The sequence below is a fragment of the Mauremys mutica genome, chromosome 4, assembly GCF_020497125.1.
Source record: "Mauremys mutica isolate MM-2020 ecotype Southern chromosome 4, ASM2049712v1, whole genome shotgun sequence".
Taxonomy (NCBI): Eukaryota; Metazoa; Chordata; order Testudines; family Geoemydidae; genus Mauremys; species Mauremys mutica.
In genome coordinates, this window is record NC_059075.1 from 107,857,673 (window position 1) to 107,872,255 (window position 14,583).

The window sequence follows — 14,583 nt, forward strand, 5'->3', positions numbered from 1 at the left end:
CATCCAAAGGTCACCATTCCCAGGTCACCCACTCAAAAGTCATTAACTAGTCTACCCCAATTCCTTTGTCCTACCTGAGAGTTCCAAGACCCACTTCTCTCCCACAGGTCTCCTCCCATATCCCCAAGTCAGGTCTGCTGAAAGAGCGTCTCCTCAGAGTTTCATTGCCCCAGGACTCCTCACCTTTGATTCCTATCCCTGCTCAAAGGAATCTCCCTTCAGGACCAACCTCTGGTTCTTGGGTTCTTCCCACAGCACTCCACTCAGGTCTCTCTGCAGTGTTACGTTCCCCAGGCTTCTTTGCTGTGAGTCCTACCTCTGCTCCTTGGGACCTCCCTCTAGAATCAACTGCTTGCTTCTGGGGCCAGCTTACATTGACCATACTGGTTCTTTCACTCTTCCTTGGGACCACTTCACAAGCCTTCCTGCGGGGTTCCTCAGCTCTAGCCAGTCCTCCCAACTGTTTTCCTTCATACTCATCATCATCAGCTCGTAGTTATTGCTCTCCTCCTGGTTTCCTGGTACTCTTTCCCCTCAGACAACTAGCTGTCTCCTTCTCTCTTTCTACTCTGCCCCCAGGAAGCCGTCATCTATCCCTTTCTGACTTTCCCACTTCTCTGGCGCAGGTGTGTTTATTTAAACCCAATTGAGAAGCATCTATTGAGTCACAGGTGCACTGGACCCTGCTCCCCCATAAAGGGGCAATTGATCATCTGACAATAGTATTTGCATGCGTTTAGTGCTGGTAAGCGGACTCCAAAATGACCAAATTCAGTTGAAATTTATTTGTATTCAGTAGTGGGACAGATCCTCAGCTGGTGTAAATTGGCATAACTCTGATGTCAAGGAAGCTAAGCTGCCGTACACCCGCCGAGGTGCTGGTCAAAAATATCTCTGTGCAGTGATAGTTTTGTCATGCTGTTTGTACTTTCCAATTTAACTATAGTAGGTGACAAACAACAAAACTGTAACAGCCAAGAGATGTCAAGCACTTTACAAACGGGGCTTATTAAGTCTAGATCTCAGTGTGGGATCACTGCAACCATGACACAGCAACCACCAGTGCCACTGACACCAACTTGGCAGTTAGTAGAGAGGCTAAGGACCGGATAGGCCATCAAGAGTAGCCTATCATCTCTCCACTGAAGATGGTCCCTCCCAGCCAGAGTTGGGAGCCTGTTAGGGAGATAACATGAGTCTTACATTGCTGCGGTCCATGTTATTAACAAGAGTGGGTTTCTGGGACACATCCTCAGCTAATGCAAATTGACATAACGCCATTGACTTCAATGGTGCTATGACCATTCACACTAGCTGGCCCTCAGTCTTAAGGCTTGCAAGCCAGCACACAGCATTAACACCATTTTTTAAAATTATCAGAACTTGTTTCCAATAAGTCTTGCCCAAGAGAAAAAGGCAGTTGTAGCAGCACCAAATCCCTGAGGCAGCCCCTCAGCTGACGTGAATCGTCATAGCTCCATGGATCTTCGAGTCATTGGGTTTGGACTAATAACACCAAATGGAGCAAAACCCTGAATCCTTTTCATATTGTTCCAATTAGATTTCTGAATTTGAAAAAAAACCTTCCTCCTTTCTTCCCAAGGAGTCTAGTCTTATTTACACTGGTTTTACACCAGTCTGACCCCTTTGGGCCAGATCTTCAGCTGGTGTTAATCAGTGCTGAAGTCAAGAGAGTGGTGCCTATTTACTGCATCTGGAGAGCTGACCCTTTTGACTTCAGCAGAGTTATTCCTGATTTACACCAGGGGGGTGTATGTGAGCTCAGAATCAGGTCCAGAGTGGGCATGCCACGTCCTATTTCATTTCTATTATTCATTATTATTGTGTCTACATTACTGTAGGGCTGCAGACTAAAAAGGATAGAATGGTCTGGCTCTTTTTCTCCCTTGGTTTTATTCTCTTACAGCATCAAAGCACTTCAGCTCAGCGTAGCCCAGACTGGAGAAGAAAGTGTGGGAGAATAAAACACACAGGACCAAGGCATGAACTCCATTGCAAGGAGGGAGAGAAAGAGAAACAGAGAGCAAAAGCTTTTGGGTGCAGGAGGAGAAGGGCGGATGGCTGGTTTGCAGAGGCAGGGTGTCTGCAATCTTTGTAGCAATTAGATTTAATGGGACAGAAGCGTTTTTCTCCTCCACATCCCCTCCTCCTCCTCTTCTCTCCCCCTCAGGCTAAAGGGAGGGAGGTGGGGAAGGGGGAGGGGGGATGTGAAAGGGTCTTTGACGTCAGACCTGCCCTATAAAAGCCTGGCAAGGAGAGGCAAAGCTGAGAGCAGAGCCAGTACGACAGCAAGGATGCCAACCCCCAACTCCTCCACTTCTTCAGCCAAAGGCTTCCGCAGGGCGGTGTCAGAGCTGGACTCCAAGCAAGCCGAGGCCATCATGGTAAGAACCCTCCCACCCCACCACCACCACCCAGTAATCTCCAGAATGGCTAAAGCTGCACAAGGGACTGTAACTATAGCTAGATGGAATAACAGAATAACTTTATTTCTAAAGCATCACTGCACCCAGGCATCTAGGCACTCAGGGTTGGCAAATCATAAATAAAATCCAGCCTAAATAATTCATGCACACAAACTAATACACAATAAATATAAATATCAGAAAACAAATAATCCTAACTAATAATATAATAAAACCGCCCTCTTAAATTGGAATGACCAATAGAGGGAAAACAAGACTAACAAGGATTCTCCAGGGTAAAACTGCACTTTGAAAATCTAAATACTATCTAGGTTTTAAGTTCCCGGTACTAAGCCAAAGAGCGTTCTTCTTTGCCAATTGAATGAAAACGCATGTCCGTCTTTTTTCCAGTGAAGCTACAAAGTGGTGGGAATTCAGACAAACTTGCTAACTGTTCCTATGTAATTACTGCAGGGTCTGCTTCCACCCACAGAGATTTAGGACCATCGGCTCAGTGTGTGGAACAATCCCACATGCAATATAACTATAAGTGAGGGGAAAATAATATTTCCTGCTGAGTCTTAAACTACCTTTAAAATCTGAATCCAGCCCAGGTGAGTTTCAGATACACTGATTCAGTTGGCCTGGCACTAGGCACATGCAGGGCGTTTTAGTTACAAACAGTTTTGTCATCTAGTGTCAACTGATGTCCCTAGGAGACATTAAAGCCAATGAGACAATAAGGCATGTAGCATCCTGTCAGATCAAACCTTTAATGCATAGTTTGTCCCTTTTTGTGGCAGTCTCCCTCTCTGCTAGATGGCTGACTGTTACAGTAGGCAATCAGCTGTCTGGAACAACTTCCAAATGCCCCACAGTTAGGGCACTATAGGATCTCAAGTGATAACTTTGATTAGCACCTGCATTTGGCAAACTCAATTTAGTGCCTTCTGTAGTTTGTCCCAAATACTGGTAGGTAGGAGATTGTAAAGTTTTTTAAAATGGATCTTACTGTGTGCAAAGAGTACGTATTGAAAATCGGGATTTCACATAAGTTTAGAGTTTGTCTATACTGTAGCGTATATATGTGTTTTAAATATCCCTCGGCTTTTCCTAGCAGTGACTGTACAACCTTTTCCCTAGCTGAGTCACACGAGAGCTTCCCCACATAAACTCCCCCGTCCCCCCGCAAATTAAAGCTCCCCTCTTTCCTACCACTTTCCAGAACCACAGATATTAGACATGGATAGAAAAGACATTTCCAGAATCACCAATATTTGACATGGAAAGAAAAGAGATGAGGTCATCTAATCCAATACATCATTGTTGTTTAATATTGTGTGTAAAACTGGATTCGACTTCTGATATGTTATTTGCAGGAGATGGAGCTTTCCATTCTCTGCTCTCTGTATTTTGCTGACCCACTCTTGCACCCGCGGTTTGCAGTGCTGTGTATTTTGTAAAATCAACTACTGTGCAAACAACAAAAAAGTTTCCCAGAAACTGTAGCATGCTAGGAAAGAAAGGAAGGAGAGTTAGGATATGAAGAGGTAAGCATGATTTCTGTAATACGCAATCATGGGAAACCATGGGAGTTTCCACATCTCACTTTGGCATTTTCCAACTGGCACATAGGGAATGACAAGGTAGTTAACTCTTAGAACCCTTTTAGTAGAGATGCATCTTGTTCCAGCAAAAGAGTGCTTTGGCGGACGTAGTAGTGAACTCTTAGAACACTGGCACTTTCCAGATTGCCAGTCAAATGAACACCCCTCTGTCTATGGGAACAGCAGGAGATGACAATGGAGGGGCGTTTATTTGGTGCTGTAATACAATTCATGTGGGTATTTAGTCTGTAAATGACAAACGTGACATTGAATGGTCTTGTTCATCAGGTGTATTAGTGATAGCAATACTGTCTCCTTCATGGCACCCTGGGAAGAGAGTTTAGAAAAGCTCAGAATGAAATTGTGTTCGATTGTCACCTTTTGTCCCTTTTAGTGACTCTCTCCCTCCGCCCAAATGGCTAATTTAAAAATTGAGCCGGACTGCTGGGGGAGGGGGGAGCATTTTAAGTACTGTTTTGCCAAAGCTGCTGCTCCTGGATTATGGTAGCCTCCTTCCCCCCCCCACCTTTTTCACTCCACTTTCGGCACTGAAAAGCTTATATCAGACTTCAAGTTATTTCAAAACACCATTGCCTTCGAAGGGAAGGGGATTTGGAAAAGCTCAGAACGAAATTGTTAGGCTTTAATAACAGATGGCAAATCTGAAATGCCCATTTAAGACTCTGTCTTTTCTTTTTTAGTTTATCCTTTTTACTGCACCTTTAGCAGAAGGTTTCCACATTCCCATTATTCATTAATCAGATTTATATCAACTGAGTCTCTGCTCCTGCATTTCTGCTATGTATTGAGTGTGGCCCAGATTTTTAAAGCTATTTCGATGTTGCTGTGCTTAGCATCGCAACATCTAACTGGAATCTAAATCTTTTTTTCAAAAGGGATTTAGGCACTTAAGAGTCTAAATCTCAGAGCCAACTGATGGATTTAGACTCCTAAGTGCCTAAATCCCTTTTGAAAGTGAGATTTAAATTCCTGAATCATTTAGGTGTTGTGATGCTGACCGCAGCAACATCTATACAGTTTTAAAAATCTGGACCTGTATGTCTGGGACAAGCTGTCATCTTGTTTCAGTGTTTTAACATCCTGGCAGTGATCTGTTCCCTGTCCCACATACTTGCTCTGTTCTAAAGGAGCTGTTGCATCTCCTTTATGATGATGATGATCATGCACCAGGACCCTACTGTGCTTGGTGCTGTACAAAAACAGAACGAAAAGACAGTGCTTGTCTCAAAGCATTGAGGATCTAAGCCTTGTCTACACTAAAAAGGGTTTGACGGTATAACTGTACCGTCTAACTCTCTTACAGCAGATGCAGCTTATACCAGCAAAAAAGTGCTTTTGCTAATATTGTTTATATCAGTTCCTGAACAAAATAAGCTAAACTGGCAAAAGGAAATAATGACACATATTGGTCGGTTATGCTAGGCTGTAGTAAATGTTCTTAACAAGTAAAATCCTCTGTTTCCTAGATTCTTGAAAATTATAAGCAGGGAGAAAGCTAAGTTGCTGTAGTTACTCAAACTCAGAAGGCCATACTCTGGCATCTTTACTCACACCAAGTCATCCCGCTGATTTGCCACAATTTCAAAGGGGCTGTTGGAGGAGTAAAGTACCACAAACTGTTAATCATGGATTCACAATCTAGTCCAAAATAAGCAACCTGATGCTTAACAGAACAGAAGTAATGTTTTTACTGTAGTAAGAATTCTAAAATACACGAGATGAACTAATCTGCAAGCTGATTCAAAACACACCTTTCAACAATGACTTCTAAAAAAACCAGGCATTAATGGGAGAACAGTTAGTGTGGAAAGAGGAATCAATTTTGTTTGTGTGTATCTAATTTGCAATTGGTAATGAAAACCCTCTGCAACTGTACTGAGTTACAACTTAACCCCTTTGGGAGTAAATAATATTCTAAAAAAAATATCAAGGAGGAGGGTAAAGAGAGAGAGACCATTGTGATGGAAAGCTAGCAAACAGACAATAGAGTAAGCCGTGGAGATGGCAGGCAAATATTACTTCCCCCAGACCCTCCCAAACAAAATCTAGTATCTTGTTAACTTACCCAGACATACTAGGTGAATGTTCAGGTGACTGCCTGCCAGCTGCTAGGATGATTCTACAGTTCTTTCTAGTAGCCAGATGTAAAGGAGGAAGGGAAACAAAACTGATTCCCTTTCGATCCAATGCAGTCTGCTGCACATCCGTGAAGCCAGCCTTAATCATGCAGAGGAGGAGGTGTCATGTAGTAAGTTTTAGCAAAGCTGCAGTGTCAATGTCTGATTATGTTGGGGACTGACCGCCAGCATAACTCACCGAATGGAAGCAACTTGTGTCAAGTGGATGTTTATCAATGATCTGATCTGCTTATTCTATTCTGATTTTCATACAACACATGATCATGTTTTCAAAGCCCTTTCCAGTTGTCCATTAGACTCTGTTATTTATATCTGTCATGCACGGTTCTTTCCTTCTTTTTCTTTTTATCTACTCAGCCAAAGCTAAAGTTTGTTGAACTTCAGGGCACAGGGCAAGATGCATCTTTTTGTTAAAGCATTGCTTGACTTGGACCATTGAGGAGGCGATTTGTTACAGATGGTGGGTGTTGCACAAGGGTGTTTGTTCCATCTATGATGGGAAGTTTAAATTAATTTGATTTACTTTAAGCACTTTTGATGGGATTTAAACTCGTGCTTAACTGCTTCCTAAATGGGGATGCTTTCTTCAATTGAGACCTAATATATTTATTAGATGAGTTTTCTGTTTGGACATGGACACATGTCCTCCATACCCATTGTGGACCTGATCATGCAGATAACCAGTGATTGTTTGTTCAAACATGTGTGTTTTATACTGCAAGGAACAAATGTGTGACAGGCTTCAAATATCATCATATAAGGGAATCTATAATAAAAAGTACTGGGGGTAGGTGCATGGGTTGATGTATAAAAATATGCGGCACAGAAAACTATAAAGCGCTTGTGTTTAAAATATCAGAGGGGTAGCTGTGTAAGTCTGGATCTGTAAAAAGCGACAAAGAGTCCTGTGGCACCTTATAGACTAACAGGCGTATTGGAGCATAAGCTTTTGTGGGTGAATACCCACTTCATAAGATGAGTGTGTTTTAAATGTGAGAGGAAAACTTTGAGACTGGCTGCATACAAGATGCATGAATGATTTTAAAAGAAAATACACCTGGGTAAGTAGAGGAAATTAAAAATACAAAAAAAGGTTGAATGGTTGAGCTGGTTTAAATTTTGCAAGAATTTTTTTTTTTTAATTTTTCCCCAAAACCTTTTGGGAGAGTTATGGACATTTTTTAAATATTTTCAATGGAAACTAACTGAAAAATGTAGCCATCTGGGTTTTAGTCTCTTGGTATTAGTCTTCTCTGTGTTTCTTCATAAGTCATGTCTTCTTTTTGTCATGCTCAGTTGTCATCATTCATCATCAGGTTTGGGGGAGTGGTTAGGATAAGTTATATGGTAGGATTCTTTTGACAGTTTTAAGGTTTTTTTTTTAAATTTTGAAAACTTCCGATTGTGATATAGAAAATGTTCAATTTTTTGAAGGAAAAAACCACAAATTATCAATGAGAAAGAAAATGTCTCTATTATGAGAGCAAATGGAAGGTCAATGCTTCCAAAATTGTTAAGAACTCTTTTTTCAACAGGTGAGTGAGGTTTGCACCTAGCTCTACTAATTAAATAAAGGCACTTGAGTAGCTGGGGAGAAAAAGGAAGTGAGAGATTTTATAAAGCTTTAAAACCAGACTTTAGTATTACTACCCACCTAAGGAAGCTCACATCTACCCAGCTGTAGGGGAGCAAAATATTCAGTGACTGTTTATTGTACACAGGACTAATCTTTACTAGTCCTCCTGTTGGCATATTCAACACATCTGAAGAACTATGGGTGGGCAAACTTCAAAAAGTTCAGAGATTTTTCAATACAAGAGGAAAGAAGGGCTTGTGTCTGAGATCCTGAGTTGGGATTCAGAAGAACTGGTTTCAGTTCCTGCTCTGTGACACATTTCCTGTGCAAACTTGGGCAAGCTACTTCAGCTCTCTGTGCCTCAGTTCCATATCTCTAAAATAGGGATAATATTTCACTTCTCCCAATCTTTGTCTGCCTTGTCCATCTAGATTGGAAGCTTTTTTAGAGTAGGGACTTTCTTACTGTGCTTTTAAAATGTCTAGCACAATTGGGTCCTGAGCTGAGTTGGAGCCTCTATGTGCTACTGTCATACAAATAAAAGTTTCCATTTGGAAAAGCACCCAAAAGTTTGGGTTATTGTCACCATCTTATCTGAACTAGACAAACCTCTTATGCCTGCAAAGTTGGGCTGGGAACAGGTTTTCTCAGGAGCTCACAATGCTTCCTGTTTCCAGCCTGGCCAGAATAGCTGAAACAACTTTTCTTCCTCTACTCTTCCCCGCAATCAGGGAGCACAAAAAAAAGAGCATTTCAAATGTGGGGTGAAGATTCAGTTTGGTTTTATTTTGTTGCTTAGCCTATTTGTACTCTGTTGCCAAATCTTGCCCAGGGAAGGAGGTATATTACCAGCAGTGTGCTGAGGCCAGGTTAACTAGTCGTGGCTGGGATGGATTTACAGCTTTTTCGGTTAGATCAAACAAAACATCATGAATATATGATCCCATAATAAGCAGTAGACACAAGCCTGGTGGAAGTTTACAGATGGACCATCTCGCTCTCTTATAATCCAGTTAGGGCCATTTCAGATGGATTTGAAACTATTATTTCTGATAAGAGTGGTGTTAAAAAAAAAAAGACAACCAAGGGAGCCTATAAAAGATGCTATTTGCAGGACAAAAACCTCCACAGACATACTCCTGCCTCAGTGTTTGGGAATGCACATAAGACACACACACACAAAAATGGATAAATCAATTTCTCTACTGGTATAAATGGATCTAGCCCAATTACATCAACAGAGAATGGGGCCCAAGATCTGGTTTTGATGGCAGTGAATAAAAGGATCATAAGTAAAAGGTGGTTGGGTTGGCATATTCCCTCTGCACTGGAACCTACCACAGCATGAGAGGAGGGATAGCTCAGTGGTTTGAGCATTGGCCTGCTAAACCCTGGGTTGTGAGTGCAATCCTTAAGGGGGCCATTTAGGGATCTGGGACAAAAATCTGTCTGGCGATTGGTCCTGCTTTGAGCAGGGGGTTGGACTAGATGACCTCCTGAGGTCCCTTTCAACCCTGATATTCTATTCTATGAGACTAGCCCATTAAGGCATTAGGAACCTGTGATTCCCAGTGAAACTAATGCGAGTTGAAGGTAGTCAGCGCCTTGCAGTAGGCATTTGTGAGATCCGGACTTCTGCCTCCAGTAGAGGCCAGGGTTTAAATCAGTGTGTCTCAAAGCGCTAAAAGAAGCTTCTTTATCATGAAACAACACATGAAAACAATAGAATCCATAGTGCCCATAGCAAAAATCCAAGCTCAACCTTAGTAATACAAGAAATACACTCTTGCCTGACTACGCTTGCTGCCAAATTCAGAACCTTGAAAAGAGCCTGGACCCAGACTGAGGTTTGCAGAGCCAGATTGCTCTAGTTGTCTCCAATAAGAGCTGTTCTCTGCTAGTCCTTGAAGGAATGTTACAATGGGGATCAGGTGGTGGGAGTCCCATTGTTCCTCGGTTGTCTTAAGGAGAAGATTGCTGCTTTTTAACTCTGCTCTCCTTCCAGTCTCCACGGTTCATCGGTAGACGGCAGAGCCTCATCGAAGATGCAAGGAAGGAGAGAGAAGCTGCTGCTGCAGCAGCAGCAGCCACCGCCACTGATGCTGCAGAGTCCACAGAAACAATTGTCTTTGAGGAGAAAGATGGGAAGGCCATGTTGAACCTTTTCTTCATGCTTAAGGGAGCGAAGACTTCATCGCTATCCCATGCACTTAAAGTGTTTGAGGTGAGCAGCTAACCTCCTGTACTGCACTCAATGAACACTGCATTTGATGTGGGTGGAAGGTCTGCTACTGTAGCATGGGGGAACACTGCCAACTCACCAAAATTCAACTGGATAAGGGTCTAGTTTAAAGCCTCCCTAGTATGAATTATTGATTTAATTCTTCAGGGCTTAACTGGATGAATTCAAATATTGATGGTTACATTAACTTAAGTAGTACACTCTATTCATTTACTGGTGTCTCTATCACACTCTTTCCCAGAGAGACCAATACAAATGAGACAGACCCCTTGCCTGACAATGCTGTGGTTGTAATTCAGGCTCTGGGCTTGCCTTTGATTGAACATTGCCCAGAGTGAGCCAGTACCCAGCACAACTAAAGTATAAACAACTGTGGATTTGTATTCACCCCTGATTCTCATGGTTCTCTCTAACGACCCACACCCTGAACTGTTGTCCACCTTTATAGCAATCCCTGAAACACATCAGAGACTGCAGAGTTTGGACAGATTGCAGATGAGCCATGCAGCTCCCTCACATAGCCTCAGTCACCCCCTCGCTCAAGGCTCTGCCCATCTCTGAATCATATCCCCACTGAACTTCAGCCAAAGTGACTGGACCAGCTTCAGCATGGGCATAAATCAGCATAGTGCCCATCAGTTATACCTACTTACCACAGGGATGAGTTTGATCCATAAACTTTCAAAAGTTGCATTGATTTCCTTCATTACTGCATCCTGAATATGCCCATGACAAGCAGCATTTCTTACCACTGTATACAATTGCATAGGGAGATGGTAAATAATTGGGCTTTCCCAGTCAAAAGTAGCTTTATCTATGACATTGGTACCATGGATGGATGCTCACATAGGTAAGTGCTGCTTATTTAACCAGTCATAACAGATAATGACTTGAATTTATATAGTACTTTTCATGCAGAAATTTTCAAAAGCAGATTACAAATCATGAGCCTGTCTCTTCATTTATATTGGTTTAATTCCATCATCTTCGGTGGTATGAATGAGAGGAGAATTTGGTCAGTATGTGCGTGTATGTGTGTAACATCTTAGTCCCCAGTGAAATGCAGCCACTTCTGAGGGTGAAACCTGACCACCATTAACAATACACAGCAACACTGAAAAACAGCTGAGGACACGTAGAAAAGAAAAAAATATTCAATTGAAATTGAGTGTGTGTGTGTGTGAGGGGAGAGTTTAGTTAGTAATTACGCAAACTGAAATTTGATCAGGACACCTCCTCTAATCTTATGGAAAGCTGTTTGGGATCTTTAATGTCCACAAGTGGCCTTGCATCTCTTGTGAAAGCATGGGTGGAAGCAGGATAGAAATGTACCAACTTACAGTATTTAACACTGTGTTCCTGTAGCATATTGCCTTTGCAGTGGGATCTGTGGACCAGAAGTGCTCCACAAGGCAAGCATTTGAGAGCCCTGCTGGTCTTGGTCACAGTTGCTGTCTCTTTCCAGGAAGTTTGCGGCTCTCAGAAAAGGCTCAGAAGTGCATCAACAACAGATTTCAAATGCAATTTACTACTTCTCTGGTATGAGATGCCAAGTGATTCTCATCCTGTGAATTTTACAGGGTCCTGCACTTAGTAGATGTGGGTGATATTTATTTTAAACTGTGTGTGTGTGTGTAAAAATATATATTCCAAGGCAGCAGAGAACAATTTAAAAAGTCAGGCAAGAACTCAGGGTGGCTTTTATTCAAATGGCACCTGCTTCCTCTTGGGGCAATTTACTCATTGCATGAGGAGTTCTCTCAGCGAAGCGCTCTCTCAGCTTGACACAGAGAAGGATTTTTTTTAAAAAGCCACAAGCATCTCAAGTTACAACAGGGGAAGATTCATTTCTCAGATCCCTCTGGCAATGCAGGTACAAGATATGAAAACAGACGGGTGTAATGACATTTGCCTCATCATGAAACAGGCTGCAGGGAGGCTGGTTTCACTCTGCTGTATGCGTTGCATGCAGCCAACGCATAGATAATGCAATCAGAGCTGTCAGATTAATGCTAAGGTATTGATTATTGGGGAACAATGTAATAGAGGTAGGTACATTTAAAAACATGGTCCTAAATTGAATTTATTCGTGACATTGCCTCCGATCCTTCTCCTTGTTCTGCCTCTGATTAACTAAAAATCACACCCCTTCCTCTACTGAAGAACTCAGAGATTCGGAAAAGACTGGGTCATCACCCAGAGAAGTGGGTTTGCAAGGGCCAGATTTCCCTTGCATCAGGGAAAATATCAGAACCCTCCTGTGGATGCAAAGGGCCAACCCCCCTTCTCCACTCTTTATCTCTGAGTGAATTAATTGCTGGTGAAAGATGCCAAATTGATATCCCTGGAGACCAAGCAGTGCTCAAGTACAGCATGGGCAGCTGCAGAGCAAGCTTCCCATAGCATCCTTCTACCCTTTCCCTTTGCCCTAGCTGGAGGGACCACCTCTAGGACTGATATTATTTCAGTAGTCATTCCCCACTGAGATGCCAGTTGTGGAAGTAAGTGTGATGAAATCAACATCTGTCTGGAGGCAGGGCCGGTGCAAGGATGTTTCGTGCCCTAGGCAAAACTTCCACCTTGCGCCCTCCCCCGTCCCTGAGCCCCCACCCTGAGGCACCCCCCCCCCACATGGTGCCCCCCTTGCGGCAGCTCCCTCACCCTCCACCCTGAGGCACCCCCCACCCCCACCCCAGCTCACTCCAGCTCCGCCTCCACCCCGAGCATGCCATCGCTGCTTCACTTCTCCCGCTTCCCAGGCTTGTGGCACCTAAGCTGATTGGTGCCACAAGCCTTGGAGGCGGGAGAAGTGAAGCATCTCACCCCTGCTCCGCCTCCTCCCTGAGCATGCCATCACTGCTTCACTTGTCCTGCCTCCCAGGCTTGCGGTGCCAATCAGCTTAGGCGCCGCAAGCCTGGGAGGCAGGAGAAGTGAGGCAGCCACGGCGTGCTCAGGGAGGAGGCAAGGCAGGGGTGAGCTGGGGCGGGGAATTCCCGTGTGCCTCCCCCCTTTACTTGCTGCAGGCAGCCCTCCCCGTGCTCCTCTGCCCCAGCTCCCTCTGCCTAAATGCCGGCAGCGACTGGGGCGGCCAAAGATCCGGCTGCCACCGAAGAAAATGCCACCCCCCGAATCCTAACACCTGGTTGCACCAGCCCTGTCCGCAGGACTGAGGCCACCAAACTCATTTCACATAGGTCATTCAACAGCAATCAGATTAACTCTCAGTTGTTACCAATCTGAGGTTTGACTCAATCCTGTGACCTAGAGGTGAAATCTTCTTGGTCATGGCACCAGCCTCCCCAGAGCCACCCCATCTGCTTCCAGATTTTTTCCTTCTGTCTAATCAGAGTCTGGTTTGGCTGGTCAAACTTGTTTTTTTTTCGCCACTGCTGTAAGCCTGTGATCAGAAAGGAAGCTAAAAGTAATGCCTGGGACAGCCAGATGTTAGTACAAGTTTCCCGGGTCTTGAAGTAGCTAATAAGACCATATGCTGTGCTTGGTTTTTCCCCCACTCAGTAAGGACACAAGTAAGATTAAACACCAGAGACAAAGCTGCATTTTCTATCTTTGCTGTTCTTTTTTCTCCCCCCTTTTACTTGTGTCCATTTTGTTTTGTCTGAAAGGAAGCAAGATCAGACTTTGACAACCAAAGCAGTAACAGCTAGAGCCCAACTAACTTCTGCTCTTTTCCTCAGAAGGACAGATATTGCCACCTATCATAGCATCTAAATGACTCTCAGAGAAGGCTTTTTTTTCCCTTCTAAAGACTCATTACTTCTAAAGGGAAAGGGAACAATGGATGTTAGAATAAAAGCCTTACTTAATACTTAAAATTTCTGATGGTTTACCTCTTTCTCTTTCTTTTCTGTAACTTTAATAAATACCAAACTGTTGAAAACTGTTTAATGTTGGAGAGTTCCAGGGTCATGTTAACACCTTTAACTCTTTGGGCTCCTTTATTCCATCTGAATCAATCATTTCAGCACATGTTCTAAAATGAAGCCTGTTTTCCTATAGCCAAATGCTGGGGAATAAGCAAAAAAATGTGATAGCTTGAGTTAAAATTCTAGCTTGCACCTGCATTCAGTTAGTCTGGAGACAGCAGAGAAAATGGGCCACTTGAGTGCTGCTAGTGAGAAACAGACTAATTCATAAGCTAGTTAAACTCTGTTAAGATGTCTGACTTTTGGGGTCTCTCTTTCATGTTTAATAAAATAATTAGAATGATCCGCACCTAGTGTAACTCATCTTAGTTCCATTTAGCTTCAATGAAGTTATGCCAGTTTATACCTGTTGTTGGGAATCTCGTAGTGGGTGCTTTGGGATTCTCCAATACACCGCAAGATGTTCCCAGCAGCACACCTAGCTCTGTCACTGAGATTGTAGGGTAGGGCATGAGGCCAAGTTCCAATTCTTCTCAAGAAGCAAGATGTTCCAATGGCAGCATGAACACTGGCTGATCTCTCATGATGCTGCTGCCTTCCCTTTGTTGGATAATAAAGATACCAGGAGACAAAGGAGGAACCTTTCCAGGTATTTATAATTTCATAAGTGTCTAGTAATTAATTCAAA

The 14,583-nt window shown here is 43.2% G+C and overlaps 1 protein-coding gene across 2 annotated transcripts in view; it reads left to right on the plus strand.

The window, feature by feature from the left end:
• Nucleotides 1-2,297: 2,297 nt before the first annotated feature.
• Nucleotides 2,298-14,583, plus strand: part of TH (tyrosine hydroxylase) — a 36,272-nt gene continuing 23,986 nt past the window's right edge. For both annotated transcript variants that reach the window (XM_045014815.1, XM_045014817.1), the window contains exons 1-2: nucleotides 2,298-2,405; nucleotides 9,774-9,992. In XM_045014815.1, coding sequence (XP_044870750.1) covers nucleotides 2,316-2,405; nucleotides 9,774-9,992 — 309 coding nt within the window. In that variant the 5' untranslated portion in view covers nucleotides 2,298-2,315. The remainder of the gene's footprint in view (nucleotides 2,406-9,773; nucleotides 9,993-14,583) is intronic.